The following is a 23,814-nucleotide window of genomic DNA, read 5'->3' as shown; positions in this document are numbered from 1 at the left end:
AAAGATGCTGAGTGTAGTCACAGTATATTATCATCTTTTTCTGTTAACGTAATGTCGTAAAGCTAGCTAAGTTTAACCTAATTCTGATTCTGTACTGCCACTACCTATTTGTACCCCAGTGCCGAAACATGAGACGTCCCAGTGTGGTCTGCTATTGACTCCCTCCCTGCTCCCCTACATAACTGTATATTCCAGCTGCTCTGGAAAGCAAAGGTAGTATATCTGCAACCATTCACATGCAGTCACTAAAATGTTTGACACCCTCAAACTTACTATTGGCAGGACTGGTCCAGTGAAAAGATAAGATTTTCTTTTTGTCCTCATAAACAAGAAGGCAAAACATTGCAATTCCTTTTGAACAATTATTTACTATTTTTGTTTTTATTTTGATTATGTATTTGGTGTTTTTATACTGTGATTTTATCCTGTGAACCACCCTGAGATCTACAGGTACAGGGCGGTATACAAATTTTAATAATAATAATAATAATAATAATAATAATAATAATACCACCAATTGTGTTAGAGACAAGGGAGCAATGCCAATAATTAAATCTTACAAAGGAGTTTTGATTATGATATTTTATCTTGGGCACAATCTAGACATCATTAAGCACTTATTAAAGTGAAATGGATTTCTGTGCAGAGACATATTACATACGATGACAGAATCACTACTAGTGGTAATTTGTCAGGGGTGGAGGACAGAATGTGCCCCTCTCTCCCATTAAAGCAGTGTCCTAGTACAGGATCTTCACCCATGAGAATGACAGAACTCCACATATGGGAATTAAGGTCTCTAAACCTGCTCCCTGAACACCCCTCTGTGTTATGGAAAACAAGCATGGTTAAGCACTGTGACTGCAGAGGGTGTGCTGAATTCATTTATTAAAAAGCCTTATTCATGTATATGGCTTCTTCCCAACAGCAGCATAACATGTGGCTGATCATGAAAAATTACAAAAGATAGATATATTTTCTTTTTAAATTTTCAACATTTATTATCACTGCTATTGCAGGCATATCAAATATGTAGTAAAATATTTCGTACTAAACTACCACCTTAAAAATGTAAGTACAATGCACCAAGGTAAACAATTTTATTGTGGTTACATTAAGCTATGTGGCAATATAAAAAAAGCATAAAAATGGATATACACTAAAATAGAAGTCTCTGTAAGGTTAATAAACTTCTAGCAAGGCAACCATTGAAATATTAAAATCTAATTTATCTTGTTATTTTAAAGGAATGCATTATAAAAGACCCTTACTACATAGTAGAAAAATACAAGGTTATCATTTATGCACTTATTCAAGCTAACATAATGCCTGACTATACTAGATACATGATAGTCTAGAGCTCAATATTGTGGGTAAGAGTTAGTATAACTTTTAGATGAAGGTAAGGAGTTCCTGAACTCATAGAAAGGACTGCAGTCCATGGTGGAATAACTGCCTTTTCAAACATAGTATCATGAACAAAATAATCAACAATGACCAAATCATGATGGTACAGTTACCCTGTTTGTGGGGACTGTTTTCACAAATCATGTCAACCTATAGACAACTATTCCGGGACAATTTAGAGATGTATGAATATCATAGCACTGCTCAGCAGTGGCATACTTCATATCCCAGCCAATCTAATGCCATTTGTGCTCCTGCCTTTGATCTCTTTCCCGCAAGTCCTTCCACCGAGGCTGAGAGAGGGAGCAACACTGGCCTTGGTATTTTGGCCTTATCCCATTCTTGGGCTGAAGATACTCCTCTCGCAGAAGCTGTAGCTCATTTGCAGCTCTTGTACATTTCTGAAATGGTGCATGGAGACTGCAGTGTGCTTCTGAATCGGTCCCAATCTTTAGTTCTTTTTGCAGACGGTCTATAAGATAGTTCTCAAGGTCACCTCTGCTATCTTGGGCATTCCTAAGCCTACGAGCATTGGTAATTAGATCTCCCATCAACTTGATCTTCTGTATCTTGGGTGCTAGAAATTGCTTCTTAATTGTGCTTGCAGTGTGAGGGTCTGAGTTCTTGATACTCAGAGCATAAAGCTCTTCAAAATGGCCCGCCATCATCTTCCATTGTACTAGGGCTACTTCCAGAGCTGCCGCAACACCGCTTATTAACACACTGGGTGGTTTCTGGAATCACAAAGAGCAGAACAAAGATGGCAAATAGTAGAAGTCGCAATTGTTTCCACTACATTTTCAACTGATTGTGCTGTAATGCTCTTACCTCTGTCTTCTGAGCAACATCTTTGGGATTTGTGGGATACAGATATAGAAAATTAATATATGCACACAAGGCAGCTCACCAAGCTTATTACAGCTTTTATAGGATGATATGTTAGCCAAGTGTTTGTATAATTGGTGTGGATAATATTGATCCCTAAAATATGTTCATTGCCAATAAAATAATGAAAGCCTAGAATGGGTTGTAGCAACCCATACTGCTACAAAGCTGCATAAAATTGCATGAGTGTAACATTGATCCATGCAGATCTCCAATAAAAAAGAGAGAACCCGTGTACTCTACCCTCAGGTCCCTGAAGGAAGGATGGGATCTAAAAGCATGGAATGGTGCTGTTCATGTGGGTGCTGCTTGCTTGCATAGGGAAGGATGTCCACAAGACATAAGATTAAACAAATATCAAATGGAATTTGCTAGATTTTCAAAGGATATGGATTGTGCTGGGTCTCCCAGATTAGTTGCCTTTGAGCAGAAAAACAAAATAGTTTTCATATATATTTGCTTCGAATTGCAAGAGATGGCAGGGTGAAAGCACTTCTATACCTGTTAACACATGGACATATGTCATTCACATTCTGGAAGTGGGGGAGGAACTCAAATCATGGTTACAGTAATGTTAAAAAAAGAAAAAAGAAAATTTGAATTTGTATGGGGGGGGGGAGCCAAGCTCCAAATCTGACCCTATCATTTCACTGTGAGAGGCATGAAACCTGCTAGGTGTCATGCAGAAACACGACAGAAAAAAACTCCATGTCTTCTCACTTTATGCTTCTAGGCTAACATGAAAAAAGGTGTAGCTAAATGCAGATGTAGCTCACACCATAAGGGATATGTGTGCGAGTTCTTTTTTGATCTGTTACATGAGACATACATCTTATGAAGTCAAACCTCTGGCATGAGGACAAACTTTGCCACATACCTGGATAACTCTGGTACAGTAGAGGCCTCCCCTGTCATGCTGATATTGTATGAGAGCTTCTGCTGCTTCCCTCTCCTCTTTAGCCCGGTCCAGGAAGAATTTAGAAACATTTGGTAAAGCCATATCAGAATGATCAAAGATTTCACCCTATATTTTTCAAATAGACAACAAAGCAAAACACCCACTGCAGTTCATATACAAAGTACAATAATATTGCATAATGTTTACAATACTTAGGTTTAAACTTCAAAAGGAGTAGAAGAAAAAAAAACATTTCTGGAAAACCTATATATTTTAGAAGTAAAACACAAACTTTTGCTTTTGCCATAGATAGAAACAATATTTCAAATTAGGTACCCTGGGGTATGTATATGTTAAGTTAAAAAAATATTTGTACGTCAGACAAAAGACCATATAACTTGTTTTAGTTGTAGTCATGGGCAATTAGTTTTCCAGAAAGTTTACTAATATTCCAAATTAGGGGTGGGAGACTATAGCGCCCCCCCATGTCATTGTGCAACAATTCCCAATATCCCTGACCACTGCCTATTCTGGCTGGGATTAAAGGGAGTTGGAGCCCAATGACACAGGGTGAGCCACGTACTCCTCACTCATGCCTTAATGTGATTGGGATCTGATTTAGCACAATTATATTCAAAAAAGGTAAACACTGTTATTTTACAGAATGCAGAACTATCTGAAATGTTTTTCAAAAAACTGAAAGTAGTTGAATTGGTGTCGGGGGATGATACAGATGCCTATTTTCATTCAAAGATGCATCTAGTCAGTGTATGAGGACTCAAGTACACACGATGATGTGAATAAGGATGCTCATCCAAACGCAACATGCACACAAGACTGCTTATGCATGCAGATCTCTGGCTGAATCAGGATGCTGTATATTTCTACAGTAGATATTTGTAAGGATAAGGAATGTTAGAGGCTGTACCATTTGTCACTTCTTTTGTTGCAGAAAGTTAGAAGCTGTTGCTTCTGGAGTAGTAGTTGGAGAGTGGAAAGTATGCAGGGGGATATACAGGCAACATGATTGCCATTCTTCTCCCATAGTTACATCCTGTGTCATGTTACCACTTTCTTACACACCCCATCCTCCAGATCTGGCCCCTGGTGTTATTGCTGTTCTTCCCACAAGAGCTTGATTTTTCCACATGGTTTCTGAATTCTTACATTATTCAAAACAGTTTTGAATATCTGAAGAAGTGTGCATGCACACGAAAGCTCATACCAAGAACTAACTTAGTTGGTCTTTAAGGTGCTACTGGAAGGAATTTTTTTATTATTCAAAACAGTGTGTGGAATGGAATCATGGGGAAATTGAAACAATGTCACTTCCATAATGTAAGAATCAGGTCTTGGATCACTGCTACTTTTCATGTTCAGTTTACTTCAGGTTACTGCCTCTTCAGTTTACTGCCTACCAAGTTTACCCTCCTTCAAACTTCAAAGGAACATAAGAAGAACCCCGGCAAATAAACCAATGTCCCATCCAGTCAACTGGCCAATCAGATAGATATATGAGATAAGAAAGCACTCCCTAAGGTCTTCACCACATTAAAACATGAAGAAAATCATTAACAGTATGAAAGAAACAGATCCAGATTCATACTAAGTTCCAGCAATTGCCCAAGTACATTCTGTGCCTGCAGAGAAGATGGGACTTTATGGCTATTATTCGCCCATTTTCTCATTGTTTTTGCTGGAAGAATATGTTCTCATATTCTGAGAATATTGTCATCTTGAATTGTGATCCTTATATCTAATCAGGGCAGTGCTGTCAGCAGCTTCCCCTCTTCTCTTTTTAGAAGGAATGCAGTGACAGCTGAAGGATGTTGTCACAGCTTCCCACCACTAAGTTCTGAGTCAGTTTTTCTTCCCTTGCTTCATCACTTTCCCCATCCTTGCTCTTCATTCCTTGATTCTCTTACTCTACCGTATAATCAGTGTAGCTTCATTACCGTCAGTTGCCTACCAGACTCATTTAACACTCATATTTTTCGCAAGTAAAAAGGGCCTAACTTCTGCCCCCATACTTACAGGCACTGAGTCTCTTAAAGACTGATTCACTACTGTTCACATATCCAAAAGTGAGTCAGTCAGCATGTAAATTTCCTTCCTTGGTTCTGGCCTCCTAAGATGCAGGACTTGTCCAAAATTAAGACTTCTTATAAAAAGAAATCACGACAGATAGCAACAGACAGAAGTGAGTTATACAAAGGGGAAAGATTGCACAGCTGAACAGGAGCTTTGCATCAGTTTATGAGTGTCCGCTTGCAGTAAATGCTGAACCATTATTTTCCATGCATATTATTATTTATATGTCATGAACAACCTTAAAAGAAATATTAGACATTGTAAATACAGTGAATATAGCAATATAGTAATTTCATACAGCAGCAAAATGTACCATAATATATAAGATGTGTGGTACTGTCTGACTCGCTCATTCATGGCTGTATCAAAATTGCTAGGGTATATCCACATGACCTAGCTAAGTATTTGCTCACAAAAAGTACTTCTGGCATCAAAATGGGGCACACGTGCACATCTCTCCCTCAAAACAGTGGACTTGGCATACCCCCAAAATACTTACAATACTGCCTTATGAAATAGAAACCTGAAATTTGGGGGAGATACATTAATAATTTAGCTTGGTGTTACAATGAACAATTCTGCATACATCCATTCAGTTGTGTACAATCCATGTGTATACAGCCAGTTGTCACCCGGTGGACAAAACGATGTCATTTCTTTCCCATAGCCTTCCGACACATGAGCATTTCAACATGACCCTACAAGAGGTTGGTTCTGCATGTGAAGGATGGGTGGTTTGCATAAGGAGCATCTGTGAAGGAGAGGGCATTTGAAGAGCAGTGGGAGCCTGGCTCCATAGCACAATGGGGGCATGGCGGAGTGACAAGAAGGAAGGGAATGGGCCTCCATCCTAAGGTTGAGGACAGGGCCATATGTGGCAAAGGAGTATACCAGATAAAATAGAATCATACAATCATAGAATTGTAGAGTTGGAAGGCACCCTGAGGATCATCTAGTCCAACCCCCTGCAATGCAGGAAGATGCTGCTGTCCCATATGGGGTTCGAACCTGGGACCTTGGTATTATCAGCTTTTGAATTATGGTGCTGGAGGAGACTCTTGAGAGTCCCACGGACTGCAAGAAGATCAAACCTATCCATTCTGAAGGAAATCAGCCCTGAGTGCTCATTGGAAGGCCAGATCCTGAAGCTGAGGCTCCAATACTTTGGCCACCTCATGAGAAGAGAAGACTCCCTGGAAAAGACCCTGATGCTAGGAAAGATTGAGGGCACAAGAAGAAGGGGACGACAGAGGACGAGATGGTTGGACAGTGTTCTCAAAGCTACCAGCATGAGTTTGACCAAACTGCAGGAGGCAGTGGAAGACAGGAGTGCCTGGCGTGCTCTGGTCCATGGGGTCACGAAGAGTCGGACACGACTAAACAACTAAACAACAGTCACCATGAAGTTGTTGCAGTAAGCAGTGGCGTAGCGTGGGTTGTCAGCACCCGGGGCAAGGCAAGTAATTTGCGCCCCCTAACCCTTGGATTTGCGCCCCCTAACCCTAACCCCCAGATGTTGCGCCCGGTGCGGCCGGCCCCCCCTGCACCCCCCCCACGCTACGCCACTGGCAGTAAGTGTCACACTTTTTAACAACACAAAAAAGAAGTGCCGGTACTGTGCACCCTGGGTTGGGGGGGGGGGAGAACTGGCTATGGTGGACGTGCAAGTCCGGTCTAAATGCAGAGCAGAAATGAGGAAAGAAAGAACCCCAGCTGAAGAGGCCCGAGGTGAGGCAGGATGGGAAAAGGCTAACCCAGAGCGAGCCCTCGTTGTGGCCCTGAAAAGAGGCATCTCCAACGCAGAGGAAAGAGACGCTGGCGGAGCGCCGAAGGAGCCGCAGCGCCTCGCGCCAGGCCTGCCTTGGCGCGCCAAGCGGGTCGCTGCGCGGTGGCCTTACCAGCAACTGCAAGACGTAGGCGACCTCGAGCAGGGCGCCGGTGACTCCGCACAGGCCTTCCTCCACCACGGCCGGGAAGTTTTGCTTCACGAGTTTGCCCAGAGCTCTGCCATGCCGGTGGATGGCGCACAAGGGCAGGCCGCTCTTGAGCCTTTTCGGACTCGGCTCGGCCATGGCCCGCTACTCCTACTGGGCCTCCTCCAGCAGCCGGCCCAAGGCACGACGGGGAGGCCGCCGCGTCACTGAGGAGCTGCCTGAAGTTGGAACATCAAACAAGAGACGAGTGTGGAGTTTTTTTTTTTTTTTTAAAAAAGAAGCAACCAGGAAGCAGCAGCTCGTGAAGGGAAGAAGGTGAAGAGGCGCGCGCGCTCTCGCCGTCTCCTCGCGGCTATATATACAGAGGCAGGGCGGGACGCGGGCACCTGGCGCGCACCTGGCCGCGGGCGGGCCCGCTCCCACACGCCCTTTCCTGCCAGGACAGAGCTGCCTAACGGTCCGTGACAGAACTCCCCTCAGGCTTGAAGGGGCACGTTGACCTGCATTCGCTGACAGACTTCACACGCACACGCCCTTCCTAAGTTTTGCACGCTCTTGCGCGTTTTCTAAGACTGAAGTCCCGTGCCCGTTTAGCCTGGGAACTAGCCTCGCCGAAAGGCTTCCCTGAATACTTCTATACACTGCAGAGGATTGCGCAGTCTCGTGCTGGAAAGCAGCGCTGGTGAAGGTTGCTGTCCGAACATACCGCAGAATGGAAAGTGCGGGGGGAAATGTGCACCCTAAAGTGAATGCACATTCTAGGAAATAAAGATCCAATAGCCCTAGCCGATGTCATTTCTGTATTTGGATTACGAAGTGAGAAATGGGAAAGAGGAGCAACAAACTCCGGATTCAAGCAGTGAATTTTACTACGTTCAGTTGAGCACATTTTACTAAAAATCAGTCCCATTCTCTCTTGCCATTGAGATGCCAAGCATTATGCTTTATGGGTTCACTTTGTAAACAGATAATCTGAATGCCTGCATGGTCAACAATAGGGATTTTCTTGCCTTGTGTGAAGTGGACTAAATCTTGAGTTTTTAAATATATGGCAGCAAGACCTTTTTCACTAGTTCAGTCCCGCTTTCTTCCTCCTCAGTTACCTGTGAGGTTAAAAGAACCCACCAATGCCTCTCTGGGCACAATCTGTGCAGATGTCTCGCCTAAGGTTGCTTCTAGTCAGTGACTTAAAGTAGATGCTCTGCCACTGAGCTACAGTCCATCTTTGACCTAGGAGCACAAAAAATTTCAGGCAGGGCATGAGAAAGTGATCAATCACAAGGATACCTCCGAGCCATATAGAAACTATGTCAGTCACAGTGCTGACTGCTGCTATTTAAACACGCAGTCAGCATATGCAATCCAAGTCAGTGGCTGCTCGGCTAAACCTTCCTTATCTCTTTAGCTCCCTTCTGCTTGAGTGCTACAGTTACTGATTGAATTGGTGCTATCCACTCTTTCCCGTGTTCCCTTGGTGAGTCACTTGCAGATCTCTTGTCCTGTTCCAAACTATGGGAGTGCAGAAGGCGTTTTGTTTCGTTTCGTTCGTTGCTGTTGTTTGTCATTTACAATTTTCCAGCTACCTTTCTCCCCTCTTATCATATACTGCAAGATTGGCTCATAGAGGATGGCTAAGGTGGATAAACCAATTTCTTTTATTAAGTAAATAGCCCTGGCAAGATCCGTTAAGAACTGTATATCTTGGTGGTGCAAACTTGCAATATATAGTATGTATATAATCATTAAAAACAACAATTAAAATCAATAAAACTTTTAAAATACCCTTAGCATCTAAACATGTATAGTCGACATATAATTTGGTTCCCTCCCTTTTCTTCTTGTCTCTTTGCCCCCATGCTGAGATAGAGGGTAAGCTAAAGCTTTTGGCTGCATGCTGAATATTTGCTGAGATTTCGGCAGCTTTTTAAAAGAGCAACACATGGGAGGTGCATTATGAAAAAGCTGAGCATCCATGTTTTGTGATAACCTATTTACTTTATCATGTGTAATAATCTGCAGTTTTTCAAACAACCATTAAGAGGGGAAAAAGCTATCAAAGAAAAAGAACCCATAGGAATGTTCAGAATCCAGCAAACCAGAAGTGTGATTAGGTAGCTTTCAAATGTGATAAGTTTCTGTTCACTGAGTTTCTACCAGCTTATGCTTATTGAATTTATTTTTGTTAAAAAGAGTACTACTCCCTATCAATTCATAATTACATTTGCATAAATCCCATTACATGCTCTAATTATTAGAGTAAATACCTTAAATTATCACATGAAATTTGAGAACATTCAAATGCACATGGATGGGCAATGGGATGTGTGTGTTTCTGCATCAATGCCTTACATTTCAAATTAAAGTTATTCATCTTTTGAAGAGTTTCATGCTAACATGTTTGCACAGGGTAGGCAGATGAGGGACCCTGTCTAAGACAATAGTCAAAATTCACAGGTTAACTGGGGTGTTGCTTTTTTGTATGTATTGAAATAAAAGACCCTTGATAAATACATTTGGAGGGAGTACCATTGCTTCCCACAGAACTTTTAAGGTTGCACACATACGGTCACAGCCTGGCCAAGCTGTAATCCTCAAAGGGTTGTGCTGGCACAAAACACTTGAACTCCACCAAGCTTCTGCCTGCAGAGCACAGTACACATTGGGATGCTTGAGGCTGAATATTTTAAATATCACTCTTAGGAAATGTTTGCACTGGCTCAGATCCCCAAGCTGCCTGCACCCTGGCCTCATGCCTGTGCACAGCCAACCTATGCAGGATCCAAGTGACACACACGAGCGATCCCTGTTGCTTTAATTCTGTCAGAGTCAGGATGAAGCCTGAAGCCCAGAAGACACCAGGTCATTCCCATGTCACACCATTCCTGTGATAATCACATTTAGGTATGGAAAAGCTCTCCATTAGAATAACATCAGGAATTTTGCTCTGCCAAATTGCGTGGGCAAAGAAAGCCATGATCGTGGTGTTAATAATATCCACGGAGAGGAGAAATAGTTTCCATCTTTTACTCAAATACCCATGTGAACTTGTTGCCTGTTTTCAAGAAGTTCTTTATCCTGCAAGACGGTTGCTCTGTTCATTTTCTGGATTAGTTACCGCATCTCCACTTGGCAGAAAAGATGTGCAGCTGCTCTCCAAAGCTCAGTTTTATGGTGCAGAGATTTCTTTTTCTTTTTAGTCAAATGCAGTGTGAAAGTCTTATGAATCACCAGATTTGTAACCACTTTAGGATGTTAGGATGTCTTTTCTGTAGTTTTTTTAAAAAGTGAATGGGTTGATACTGGGCTAGTTGGGTGTACTACATGTGCTACAACAAGTGACTAAAAGTGACCCAGAAGATGGCAATTAAAATTACTGTTGAAAACATTTCCCTCCCTTACTGCTTGCACACAGCCTTTGATTCTCCTTTTCATTATGTCACAGTTTAATAATGAATATGTCAATTATGCCAGCTCCCTAAAAATATCTGTTCCAGTATTCTCTGTTGAAGGGCAGTAGAGAGATCTGCCTGGGCAAATCTCTGCTTCTAGAGTCAATAGGCAGGCCTATGAACAAACTTCCAGAGGGACATAACCTGTTTCCAAGGGAAGAGCAGGCATGAAACCGCTGTTTTGGCTGGAGAGTTAGGACTCTACTACCTAATGAAGAAAGACAGCCTGGTTGAGAATTTCCTCCACCCAGTTCATTCTGTATTCAGACTGCACCCCCAAAAACTCATCAGCTTCCACCACAGGAATGTGCAAGATGGACTACACAGAAGCACCATAGCAGCATTTGCACTATTTTCAGGAGCAACTCTCTTTTGTCCCATGGCTAGAACCTGGCATCTGCATTCATCACCATTAGAGGATTAGGATGCAGGAGAGGTCTGAGCCACAAGGCCAGATGCTTACAAGGACACCACCAGCAGCAGTAGGGACAATGAGTTCTGTTTACCTCTCACATTCATTTTAAAGGCACTGTTCTGTTTCTCACATTCATTTTTCAGGCAAAGCCATCCAACTAGCCCCATCCATTGGCCCTCCAGATATTGCTGAACTACAACACCCATCATTGCTGGCCATTAGCCATGCTCTCTGGGACTGATGCGAGTTATAGTTCAACAACAGCTGAAGGACCAAAGGTTCCCATCCCAGCTTAAAATCTCAGTGTCCCCTACATTTTCAGTCCAATCCTCTCCCCAATATAACTTTGGAAAGCCCACAGGGGGCTTAGGGAAATTTCCAGATTCATCTTGTAGGCCAGGAGGTGTCATGCAGCAGGTCCCTATTTCACAGCTATGTTGCCTGTGCTTTCTTGCTATGAGAGAAGAAGTCATTTGCTGCCTCTTGCTCCTCATGCAGTTCCTGCTTCCTCCATAGCGGGGACTTGTTCTCTGTTGCTCTGGAGGGTGAAACTAGAACTAATGGGAAGAAATTGTAGGGAAAGCAGATTTTGAGTAAACATTAAGCTCTTAATGGCAAGAGCTATTTGACAATAGAACGGATTGCCTCAGGAGGTGGATGGGCTCTGCTTTGCTGGTGGCATTTAAGCAGAGGCTAGATGGTCCTCTCTGTGTCAGGGATGCAGTAGTTGCATCTTGTATTGCATATCCCCCAGAATCACCCTCAGATCTATGATTCTTATTAACTAAACATTCATTCTGTTTCTCTACACATCACTTGCAGCATAGAGCAAAGGTGGCTAGGATGCCACACCTATGCCATAGGCGCAGATTACTGCAAATTCTTCCTCTCCACAGGATGTTTAAGACAGTCAGAAATGCAGCATCTGACCCCAATAAGATTTGATTACAATAAGATTATTATCAGATCTGTCCCTTTGTGGTGGCTGGAGAGTCCTTTAGAGCCAAAACCAGGGAGATTTGGAACTGAATTTCCTGCCTTAAGACATGCTACTTTTTATCTCTTCCAATTGACTGTTTGCTGCCTTTGAGTGGAAAAAACACCGTCCTGTCTGTCCTGTGTGTTTCTTTTCTAAAAGGTGACAGGACTGTTTTACCCATCAGCCCTGTTCTTTGCTTTGCTGGAGAATGTGGGCTGCCCCTTCTGTCTCCTTGCTCCTCCTGTGCCAGTATCTCCATTGCGACTTTTCCAGGAAGTGGTTGATTGGTTTGAGGGCTTGTAAAATATATATTCAATGCTGATGTTTGTTGTAGCATTTGCAATATTATCCCATTCATTCCAACATAACTTGCACAAGACGTGTTCTCAGTAGATTCTATCCAGAGTTCTCATCCAAGGGCCTTACTGCATAATCTGAAACCAGTAGTTTATATATAGAGAAACCTGTGAAACCTAAAACCATTTGATGTCCTTTCCTTCAAGCTTATTCTGACACATTGTACAGTACACTGGCACATCCACACTGAGTGTAAACAAATGTACCTCCAAAACAGATCCATACCAGCTTGCAGAATATACAAGCTGAATTTATTTTACCAGTCTCGCTCTCTGTGTATGTGTGCATATAATTTATTTATATAAAATATCATTTATGCCAATGACATTTTACAAAAACAGGTTTGAGCCAGATTTACTGTGTCAGTGCTCTCTAGTTTGGGGTTCAATCTTCAGTGTAAGGTATTTTTGTCAGACTTCTCCACCCCACACAAAAAAAGAAATGAGGGTTTTTTTGGTGGGTGGGTGTTTTAAATAAAAAAGATGGCTATTTGTGGAGCTAAAGGCTATGTTCTGGTTTATGTAGCTAAACTTTATGCTTCTCCCATTATATTTTTTCTGCTAAAGGTTTGCTGCCACTTGATCTTACCTGACAACCCTGTCTACAGTATTCACAAAACACATGTAACACAAGCCTAGCAAAGCCGTTTTGCAAGTATAGGGGAAAGCAGGTTTGGCGGGAGGATTTGAAGTGGAGAAGCGGGAGGAGAGGGCTGCTTAACTATTTCCATTCACACTGCTTCTCTGTTCCAAATTGCCTCCCCAAGCCACCACCAATGGTGGTGCATTTCCATTCAATGCATTGTTTTCCTTCTTTGTATTTTTGCTTGGAGGTTCCCATGTGCTGGAAGGCCCCCAAAAAAGCCAAAATGGAACCACCACCAGTACCTGGTGGTCCAGTATATTAAAGAGAGTGACAAATTTTACCAAGTAGCAACTCAAAAGGACCTGACAGCCAATTGCTTGTTAAGTTTTTCTCTAGACTTCACCCTAGACAAATACTCTCCATCAGCATTGCCTACATTTCAAATGTTCTCTTGACATGCCTTTGAGATAGGTAGAAATTAGAAGCTGGAACTTTCCATAGCATGGAGATAAACATTCTCACCTGCCTAATAGTTGCAGGTTAAAATACAGTTAAGAACCAGTTGAGACATTGGCAGCCCTCCTCGTTTTGATGTATCTCCACCCTCCTCCACTCCAGGAGCTTCAGTTGGGTCATCTACTAATCACTTACCACAGAATTCTTTGTGGATGCTGTTCTTACATTTGCCAAGGTCACATATTCTTCTTCTAAGGGAACACTTGTTGTGCCAATATTTCATTCAGAGGTTCTTTGCCACACTTATCTACTCAATGCATCATTGTGAAGGGCTGCATGGCATGGTCAGAGCATGACTTCATAGGGGAAAGGAGCCAATAATTAGAGCACACTGTGATAATGCTAACTAGAGGAGAATGGAGTCTTATTCCAGTAATACAGTGTTTTACAAAATAATGATAATTTTAAAAAATCATTTCACAGTTAAGCTGGAGAGAAATAATATAGCAAAATGAAGAGCAATGAGCCAAGGCAGCAACTGGAGGGGAACGGGTCATATCCTCACTTATGGAAGTCACTATAATTCCCTTGAAGTAATTGGAGATCTGCTGATTAAGCCAGCTGGGGATTTGTTCTTCTTATAAAACTTGGGTTCCTCCCCAAATAGTTTTCCTTCTTCAAGGGGGCACCTGTCAGTGGTGGAGGTGGTGATGGTGCTGGATTAGTGCACATGCAGCCTGTCTGCTTGGCCCCAGCCCTTTGGACCCAAAATGAACTCCAGCTGCTGCTCTCCACAGCAGGTGCTTCATCCATCCTCTGGCAGCTGTTTTAATGTGTATTGTTATCACCAATACGAAGGGCCCAGGCCCTTGTTGTAATATGTCTGTCCTCCTAACATCATGACTCTGTCTTATTCCTCACTGAGATGGTAAGTATGTGTGTGGATGGTTCCACTTCAGATGGCAGAGACCCATCTTTATGAGAGATGGGTACACATACAACCAAAGACCAGGACCAATCCAAGGCACATTGTTGCCTGAGGTGAAGCAGCAAAATGGAGACTCGCTGTAGTCAAGGTGCATAGTACCCAAGAACGGTCAGGTTATTATTGCAAGTTAATTTGGCATATCAGGCAGCAAATCTTACAACCACTTCTCCCTGTTCTTAGCTGGAATGAAAGAAAGACAGAAAGACACACAGACAGAAAGAAAGCTTTCTGCCCTTTCATAAAACAAAAATCAGTTGCCTGAGGCAACAGCATCATTCTGCCTAATGGCTTACCTTCCCCCCACCCCAAGAGGTTTCTGGGTTTTTGAAGGAAAGGAGTACCCCCCTTCACCCCCTGCCATGAGAGAATCATCCATGATGTGAGACGTCACCTGCAAAATGAGGTGGTACAATTGAAAACCTGGTTGAATGCCTTCGTGAGAAGAACCAAAGCATAGATGAGAGGGCCTTTTGAGGGAAGAAATGCAAGACTGCCTTCTGAGTTAGGTCAGAAGAGAGCTGCAGTGACTTTCTTTATGCGGATGATAGAGCAAACCAGCAAGCAACCACTTATTCTAGGCAAAAGCAGACTTGTCAGATATGCCTACAGTGACGGCCATATTGTATTTTGACCACCTAGATAAAAGCACCATCAGACAACAGCTAAGTACATCTGTAATCTTGATATATTTCTTTATATGGTGCGGCCAGTTTCCTTTACTTCTACAGTTTTCAGAATGTCTCCATTTTGTTTCTGATTTGGTGTATCTCCTACACTTTGGGTTACCAAAGATTCTTTATTCACCAGATCCTGTTCCAGTGGCTTTTACAACTTGATCTGCAGCCATTCCCAACAGGTGTCAAACTTCATAATTTCTATGCCATGAAAAACTTCCCTTGCTTACTTTTGAAGATTATGCACTAGGCAGGGCTGGAATCCACCCCCCCCCAGTTGACTAGTACAGTGGTACCTCGGGCTACATACGCTTCAGGTTACAGACTCTGCTAACCCAGAAATAGTACCTCGGGTTAAGAACTTTGCTTCAGGATGAGAACAGAAATCATGCTCCAGTGGCACGGTGGCAGCTGGAGGCACCATTAGCTAAAGTGGTGCTTCAGGTTAAGAACAGTTTCAGGTTAATAACGGACCTCCAGAACGAATTAAGTTCTTAACCCGAGGCACCACTGTAACTTTAATTACAAATTGGAAACTGACAGAAATGGAGAACACTGAAAATGGCAATGGATCTTGTATCTTTACATTAAGGAAAACTCAACCTCATAAAACCAAATATTATGGTATTTTGGAAAAGACTGGAACAGCATAAGAAATGGCTGACAGATTGATCAGGTCCAAAACTCCAGTTATATGGGTACTTTAACAACTATATTGGGATAAATTGTGTAAGAGCAGGAATGTTCACAATTATTCCATCTCTACATGCAATTCTTGAATTCTGAAGGAGGAAAGGGCAGGAGTTTTATTTATTCTGAGGATTAAAATCTTTATTTGGAAAATCATCACCCAAGGATTACATGGCAGATAAATAAGAGTATTTTCTGTAGAAATCTATCAGGAGCTGTTTCTGCACTGCTATGCACTGCAAGGGCAATGCTGAAAGCTTTGGTAGGCTTACCTTTGATGAAAGCCAGGATATAGCATTGGCATTACTTTGACAAAAATAACACCATTTCCCTGAAAACCTCTGCATAAAAGAAAAACAGCTTTAAGAACAAATGGCTATGTGTGGTTGGATCATGCATTAGGAGGGGCTGACATTCAAATGAAATGCATATGTAACAATGGATGCTAGATGTGTATCAGCACTGTATATATCCCAAATATTCAGTGCACTATCTTGTCTATTACATATTACACAAAGAGTTGAGGGAGAGATTTTATTTGTAAATTGTAAAAGTTTGCTGTCATCCTCCTGTTTGCCAATTCCTTGCAGATATAGATTATTTTTTACATACAGAAGAGCATTATTTGTCAAAAGTGCTGATAATTTTGGAGACAAAATGTTTCGAAACCATTGTTCTTTCTGCTAGAGACCAATGGATGCAAAGCTATTCTAAGCATAAGACATTTCATTTCCTTCAGACCTCACTGTTTATAGTTCTCTATCCCCAACCATGTAAAGAAATACACACACACACACACACACACACACACACACACACACACACTTGCATTGACAACTCAGGACAGCACTTCTTGCATCTGATGAAGTAGACTATGGGCCATGAGAGCTTATGACGGAATATAGTCTTTGCTAGTCTTTAATGTGCCACAAGACTCTTTGTTATTTAAGAATGTAAGAAAGGCATAGTTGGATCAGACCAAAGGCCTGTTAAGTCTAGCATCCTGTTCCCCACAGAGGCCAGCAAGGTGCCTATGGGAATTCTGTAAGAAGAACATGCATGTAATAGCCCTTTCCCATTGTTATTCTTCTGACTGGCTTCAAGAGGCATGCCTCTTGAGTGATCATGACTAAGTAGCTACTGATAGCGTTATCCTCCATGATTTTGTCTAATAATTTAATTAGCAAGATGGTTGCTGCTTAGAGAAACTGTCAGATTATTCACTTTACAATTGACTGTAAATAATCATAGTTATCTCACAATGTATATACTGACACACTGTAAAGGTGGTCAGGAAAACAGACTGTTCTAATGGAAATACCTCTTTGATCACCCTGCTTCCCAGAATTTGATCAAATCAAAGGTTTTGGAAATGTCCAAATCACAATGTGAACTTCACTATCAATTCCAGAACTGTACACACACCAATTCTGTCACGTGTTATGACTTATTGGTCCGAAGTCAGGAAATGAGGACTTGGAAGCAACTGGAAAGATTTTGGCAATGTCTATCAAAATTTGATTTTCTTTGCTCTCATTAATATGATGCAAGAATTCCCAGTGCAATGCCATAATATCTGAAGAGCCCTTTTTACAGTTAGCAGTTTACAATTAACTCAGCGTCTGTAGGAAAAACACTCATTAAGTGCTGAGTGAAGTAGCGTCAGCAATGGAACTCAACTAAGTGGTAACATACAATTATACCGAGTGACAGTCTTCACACCTGCTGCCGAGGATAACAGTAGCTGGCTGACTTAACCCGTGGCACTACAAGCTAAGCATTGTACTGTGACACAGCCTGGACACCGATTGAATTACACACTGATTAGCTCTTCAGCTTCTCCCTGACAGTGTGGACAATGAAGAATAAGAGAAGTGGACACAGAAGCTTTACCAGGCCTTGTGCTCTTTAACTAAGGAGGATTAGCTTATAAATGGTGGATTGTGTGAAGGCCAGTGGTTAGAAAACTTCCATGCATTCTTATGCTGTTTCAAAGTGTGAGGGTTGCAGAGAAGAAAATAACAGATGGAGACCTTGTTTCTGGTAGAAGAGTGTAGAATCATTCCCTGATCCTCCTGTATCTGAGAGGCAGCAAAACCATTTGCAACCAGGAAGCCTCACACCTTATCGAACCAAAGATTCCTTTGCCCACCTTTGCCTCTTTACTGTCTGAAATCTGTATGCTTCACTAGCCAGGACAAAAATGTGTATGAATAGGGCATAGGTGCACCTGACTGCTATATACTAGGATTGTGCACTCACTACCACAAGATTCAATTTGGATCCCAGCTTGCAGAATGACCCACCTCAGTCTGAAGTGCTTCAGAGGCTGCTCAGTTTGGCTAGGGTCTGAATCCATTTTGGGGGGAAATAAGACTTTGTTTCCCTCTCATTCACTATTGGGAAATTAAACTACGAGTGTGTGTGTGTGTGTGTGTGTGTGTGTGTGTGTGTGTAAGCTAAACATGACAATTACAGCATGTCGTTTTACAACGGTTTTTTTTTTCTTTTGGACAAAATCCTGTCACTTAGTCCGTTCAAAAGTTTAGCAACCCTTCAATGCAATCTAGCTCCCACAGGAAACCACATCAAGCATCTGAATCACACAAGACAATGTGGTTTGGTTTCAGTTTAACATACAGGAAGAGAGTGGCCAACTTACTTTCCACATGGGAAACCAAGCAAAGACGATGGCATTCAGTATCCACAAATGCTTTCTTTACTTGCAAATATAGTCACAGAAATAACTGAATAATGGAATCAATGCATAGGGATGGGAAAACATGAAAAGCTGCAATGTCACACAGCTGAATGTCACACACACTGTTAGAGCTATATGCTGTTACAAATTTAGCAGCTGCTTGATATAACGTCTGTCTACACCCCAAAACATTGTTGGTCAAGTGAAAAACACAAGAAAGTATTTAAGCAATATGTACCACATTTAATTCCCAGTACTTCCAAGACATTTTCTGGTTTTAAAACCTTTAAAAACAGAAGCCCCTTATGATTTGCAGCTTCCTATGCATCACTTGATCAGAGCTAATATTATATTGCTGACATTAAGTCAGAACTTAATGGGGTTGTCTTAATGATTATCAATGCCTGGTTTCTGGGAGATAGACAGTTCCAGCTGTCAGTCAGTACATAACATCTCTTCTGGCATGCCTGGATTTATGCAAGGGAGAAAGTCTCTTATTAATGCATCCAGATACTACTATGCCCAATTGCCACCTGGCTACACTGGAGAAAGGTACAGTCACATATGGCTGCCTGTGAAGAGCAGCTTAACACCAGTGGCATTAAAAGCATTATGTGAATCTTTGGGAGGGGGCAGGTTATCCCTGCTTCAGTCCTTGGCCACCTCCAGATATGGGGGGTGGGCAGGCGGGGCTTATCTGAAACCCTGGGAAGACAGCTTCCTATGTCCAAACTTAATGCTTAGGTCTGGCTAACATATAGTGTGTATAGTTTGGAAGATGAAAAGGCATGGGAAAGTACAGGCAAATGGGTTCCATCAGGAGATCTGAAAAGCCACCACTGGTTTCAATAAACTGGGCTCAGATAAAAGGAGATGCAAATGGGACTACTCAACAACAGCACTGCTTAGGCTTTGCCTCTAGCATTGCACGTCACTGTACATAGAAGAAGTCAGAAAAGCCACACACCAAACTTTGAGACATGAAGCTGAAGGAAAGCACCTTTGCCATGGCAAGGTGATAATGACTAAGTAATTGGCTTTGACTCTATTGTATTCATTATTTATCCGGAGTTCTAGGCTGAGTGGTCCCACATGAGGATGTCTCTATTACTTTATATAATACCTTTGAATTTCCCTCACCATTTGGGGAGCAAAGCAGACACTCCAAGGTGCAATATGTCAGTCTAAAGTATCAAATGAAGAAAGACACTTCTTGGCAGGCAGTGTACAACTCAGGTTCAAGCTGTCATTAGAGTGTGTTGCTTTGAATAGAATGACAAATCTCAAAAGTGCTAAAAGCCTTTCGGTCAGTAAAAAAACAGAAACAAGTTCTCTCAGTTCTCTCCAGCAATGCCTTGATTAAATCACTACCTCTCTGGAAAAAACAAGGGTTGCTTTCCAGCCTAAACACTGGAGTGACTTCACTCAAGAGGGAGCAAATTTCTCAGTTCTTGTTTGGATGCTTGAAGCTCTGGACATGTGACTTAGGAGGTTTTTTTTGAGGAGAAGCCATACAGTAATACTATAGATACAGAAAGTCACTCCCCCCCCCTTTTGAGTGTAGGCCTTTTAGATGGAAAAGCATCTTGGGGCCCTTTAGAGAGTAAGTGTGCACAGATCTTTCCCTTTCCTTTAGGTCATTAACCTACCCTTCTGAGTTAATTCCTTCCTTTAAAACTTGTGTGATGAAAGAAAAGGAAAGGAAGAAACCAAATCCAATTTATACTATTTAATTTGCTTTTTAGAGCATGTCTGGCTCCATTTTCAACATTATAGAAACAATGAACTCCCCCAATTACTGCTTGATGGATTCATGAAACATCGGGGTGGTCTCAGTTTTCAAGAGCAATGGGCATTTTCTCCCAAAGCCACATTACCCATTGTTAAATTCTCCGATTTGCCTAGAAAATTCTTTCAGTTGATTAAAATCACCCAAATTTGAATTTATTGAGTATCACATATAACATAGAAGAGGTATGATACCTGGGATCCAGAAGCACCAAACAGTGTACCTGCTCCTTCAGGGGAGTGCAACTCCATCTATGGCAGGCCATTGACCAATGTCTTTGACATAATGAGTTGCCCGATTCAAGCTCAGCTTATTTTCCTTCATCTATCCCACCACTGCATTTTGGCACTGGTCCAGAGCCAGCATGACCTCTCTTGATGTAGATGCTCTACAGAAATAGAGCTGAGGTGTCATAAGAATAGTGATGGCAGTGTGCTGCAAAACTAATGATCATTCCCAGTGGCTTCATGTAGATATTAAATAGCACTGGGGATAATGTAATTGTCAGGAGCCCAAAAAGCCCTCTCTGGAATTGGTCCCACAGATCCCATTTCTTCTAGCTCAGTTTATACCTATTTGCAAATGGCCACCTGACCCAAACTTTGCTGCTAGCATTAATGTAAGCTGCTATGGTCTCAAACAGTAGCTTATTAGAGATGTTTGCTAAATAAATAAATGTATGAAGAACATAGCTTTATTTTTCTGTTTCTCTGTCGTTACATGAAGCGGCTGTCTCCATAAATCAGCCCACTCTTTTGTGTGTCCAAAGGCACATCTACACAGAAGCAGGTCTCTCCTGTGTGAATGGACTTTGGAATCCTTCTTAGATAAACTATATTTGACATGAAAATAACTGATATACAGACAAGGGAAACTTGGCATTCCTGGCCAGTTTTGAAAGCTGACATAAATATTTGTGCATGTGTGTTTAAAACAACATGTTGCAGGTTATTAGACTGTATTAGATGAATCATTTTTAAAAAACAAACAAACCCACAAGCCAGACAGTACTTGATCCTGGCTTGTAAAAACGTAGAAGGCAATCGCTTGGATAATTTTAGCTCTATTATTTTAAGACCTTCCTATAGGAATGAAGCCCCCGTTAACCACCCTTTGACCATCAGTGTGACTCCAGACTGATCTGTTGAACTTAAAAACACATCTGATCTGTACAATGGAGATTACGACCAGGTCCTGCTGCTCCACCTGAATAACTATAATGTGCTCATAAATCAGAAGTGGGCATTCCTCTGTGACAGTATTCTGAATGGCCTACTGTGCTTAAGCCTGCGTTAACCATCAATGCACTCTTGTACAAACACATATAGGTACTTTAAAGTACACTCTTATGAAAACACAAACAACAGGTTGGTACAGATAGGCCACACAAAGTCAAGATCTACAGAAGGCAGTACCTGGAGAGTTCTAAGAAATGAATGCAGAGGTAAAGCAATTAAAAATATTGAAACTGACTTTTGCTCAATGTGATCTATCTGTCTCTCACATTAGATCTCTCTACATACCTCTGGCTGAGGAGTATAAATTCTTTCTTTCTTTCTTTCTTTCTTTCTTTCTTTCTTTCTTTCTTTCTTTCTTTCTTTCTTTCTTTCTTTCTTTCTTTCTTTCTTTCTTGTATACGGCATATTTAAGTCAATCTTTCCCAACCTGGTGCCCTGGGAGTTGGAAACCAACAACATCATGAGAGCACCAGGTTAGGAAAGATGTTATAAGTAAATGAAGGAACTGTTACAGAATACATTGAACAAAGCTATTTGTGATGCATGTAACAGAGAGTTAAATTAAACATAATTTCATAATTTCATTGTACAATAACAAAAATGACACATCCTATTTTTTAAATTAAAAATTGAGTCAGGTTTTCATCTCATAACTAATCAATTTTAAATGCTTTCAAAGGTTTCAGTAATGCCGGGGGGGGGGGGACAACGACACAAATAGCACCATCCTTCTAATTACAGGCTCTTTTGCTTGTCTTAATGTGCTGAATATTATAACAATTCTTAGTGAGTCAATGTTGAAAATGCCAATGTTGTACATGTATCTGATCTCCCAGCTGAGGCACTTGTAAAACTGCCCATAACTCCTTCTCCTTTGATCTGGACAAACATAGAAAACATCCAAAAGAATTTAAATACCCCACACCCACACAGAGAAAAATGACAGCAGACCATAAACAATAGTGGTTCTTTCCCCCCTTTTCAGACATGGTACAAATCATGGAAGACTGACAACATTAACAGGTGCCTGGAGAATATAGTCCACCAGCCAAACATAGGGACACTGTGAAGGTGCCCACAGTTTGAAACAGCAGGTAGGAACAGAAACCAGCAACAACTTATGTACAGTGGGTGGTCTGCTTGTTATCTTTTTACAAATGACAGCAATTTTCCACTTGGGAGACCTAAGGCAGAACTGAATGCAAGGTCATAAGGATTTGGACACACAAAGGTTAGGCCCACCATACGTTCTGCTACTTATAACTTTGCATTGCAATGCACCTGCAGAACAGATCATCTGTCTTATGTGCATCTACATTGTCTGGACCTCCCATCAGAGGCAGCCCATCAGGAAGTCACAGAGCTTGTTGCCTTCAGTGTTCTTAAAAACATAACTTTTGCACATGACAGTTACAGAACCCTGTAAGCTAGAAAATCTCAAAATCAGCCAGACACCTTTTTAAAAAGTAAGTTTTATTAAACAATTTTGGAATGTAATATCCATGGTGTGTGGTTTGTTCTAGAACAAAAGATATATACAACTAATAACAATACACGATTGCAAAATGTATAAAATATTACAAGTGTGTTCTGCTTAACTTTACTCTCGCTTTAGTCTCCTTGCTTTATTATTGCTAGCACTACAAATCAGTGCTCAGGAAAAGGGAAACGAAAGTGTCGAAACCTTTCTGATGACACATAACTGTGGCTGCAAACGGAGATATGTAGCCTCTCATGATTAATGGTTTGTTCCCAGAAGAGTGGCAGGTTTAACGAATGTTGTGCGGTGGGAGTGTAAGAAGTCCCTCAGTTCAAATCTCTGCTTGTCACTCATGAAGTTACTTGGTGGTTTTAGGCCTGCCTTTGGGTGACCACTTGCAAAGGAGGCCATGGCTCCAGTGCATTTAACACTTAGTTGCCTAGAAGGATTTTCAGCTGACATAATTTTTTTCTCTCACAAAAGCTGCACAGAATGAAATTATACCTCAGATTAAGAACTTAATTCGTTCAGGAGGTCTGTTCTTACCCTGAAACTGTTCTTAATCTGAAGCACCACTTTAGCTAATGGGGCCTCCTGCTGCTGCTGCCGCACCGCCGCCAGAGCACAATTTCTGTTCTCATCCTGAAGCAAAGTTCTTAACCTGAAGCACTATTTCTGGGTTAGCGGAGTCTGTAACCTGAAGCGTATGTAACCTGAAGCGTATGTAACCCGAGGTACCACTGTAGTCTTCTGCAGGTGCTCAGGTAGCTGCCTTCTGCTGCCAGAGTATTAAGTGGT

The 23,814-nt window shown here is 41.7% G+C and overlaps 1 protein-coding gene across 1 annotated transcript; it reads right to left on the bottom strand.

The window, feature by feature from the left end:
• Positions 1-975: 975 nt before the first annotated feature.
• On the bottom strand, positions 976-7,558 carry LOC310702173 (ferritin light chain-like). Its single transcript, XM_083493666.1, has 3 exons — positions 7,180-7,558; positions 3,170-3,316; positions 976-2,141 (listed from the first exon to the last, which is right to left on the bottom strand). Exons 1-3 carry the CDS (start codon positions 7,351-7,353, stop codon positions 1,644-1,646), a joined length of 819 nt encoding a protein of 272 aa, XP_083349792.1. The 5' UTR covers positions 7,354-7,558; the 3' UTR covers positions 976-1,643.
• Between the last annotated feature and the right edge of the window lie 16,256 nt (positions 7,559-23,814).

The sequence above is a fragment of the Podarcis liolepis genome, assembly GCF_965112155.1.
Source record: "Podarcis liolepis genome assembly, chromosome: 1".
Lineage (NCBI taxonomy): Eukaryota > Metazoa > Chordata > Lepidosauria > Squamata > Lacertidae > Podarcis > Podarcis liolepis.
Note: the sequence above shows the minus strand (reverse complement) of the source record. Positions and strands in the feature narration are given on the sequence as shown.

Bases quoted from the DNA above. Each gene is read 5' to 3' on its own strand.
- LOC310702173 (XM_083493666.1), bottom strand. From the start codon at position 7,353: ATGGCCGAGCCGAGTCCGAAAAGGCTCAAGAGCGGCCTGCCCTTGTGC. The intron at 3,317-7,179 runs GTAAGGCCACCG...TGAAAAATATAG, and splicing joins CCTACGTCTTGCAGTTGCTG to GGTGAAATCTTTGATCATTC. The intron at 2,142-3,169 runs GTATGTGGCAAA...TTGTGATTCCAG, and splicing joins ACTGTACCAGAGTTATCCAG to AAACCACCCAGTGTGTTAAT.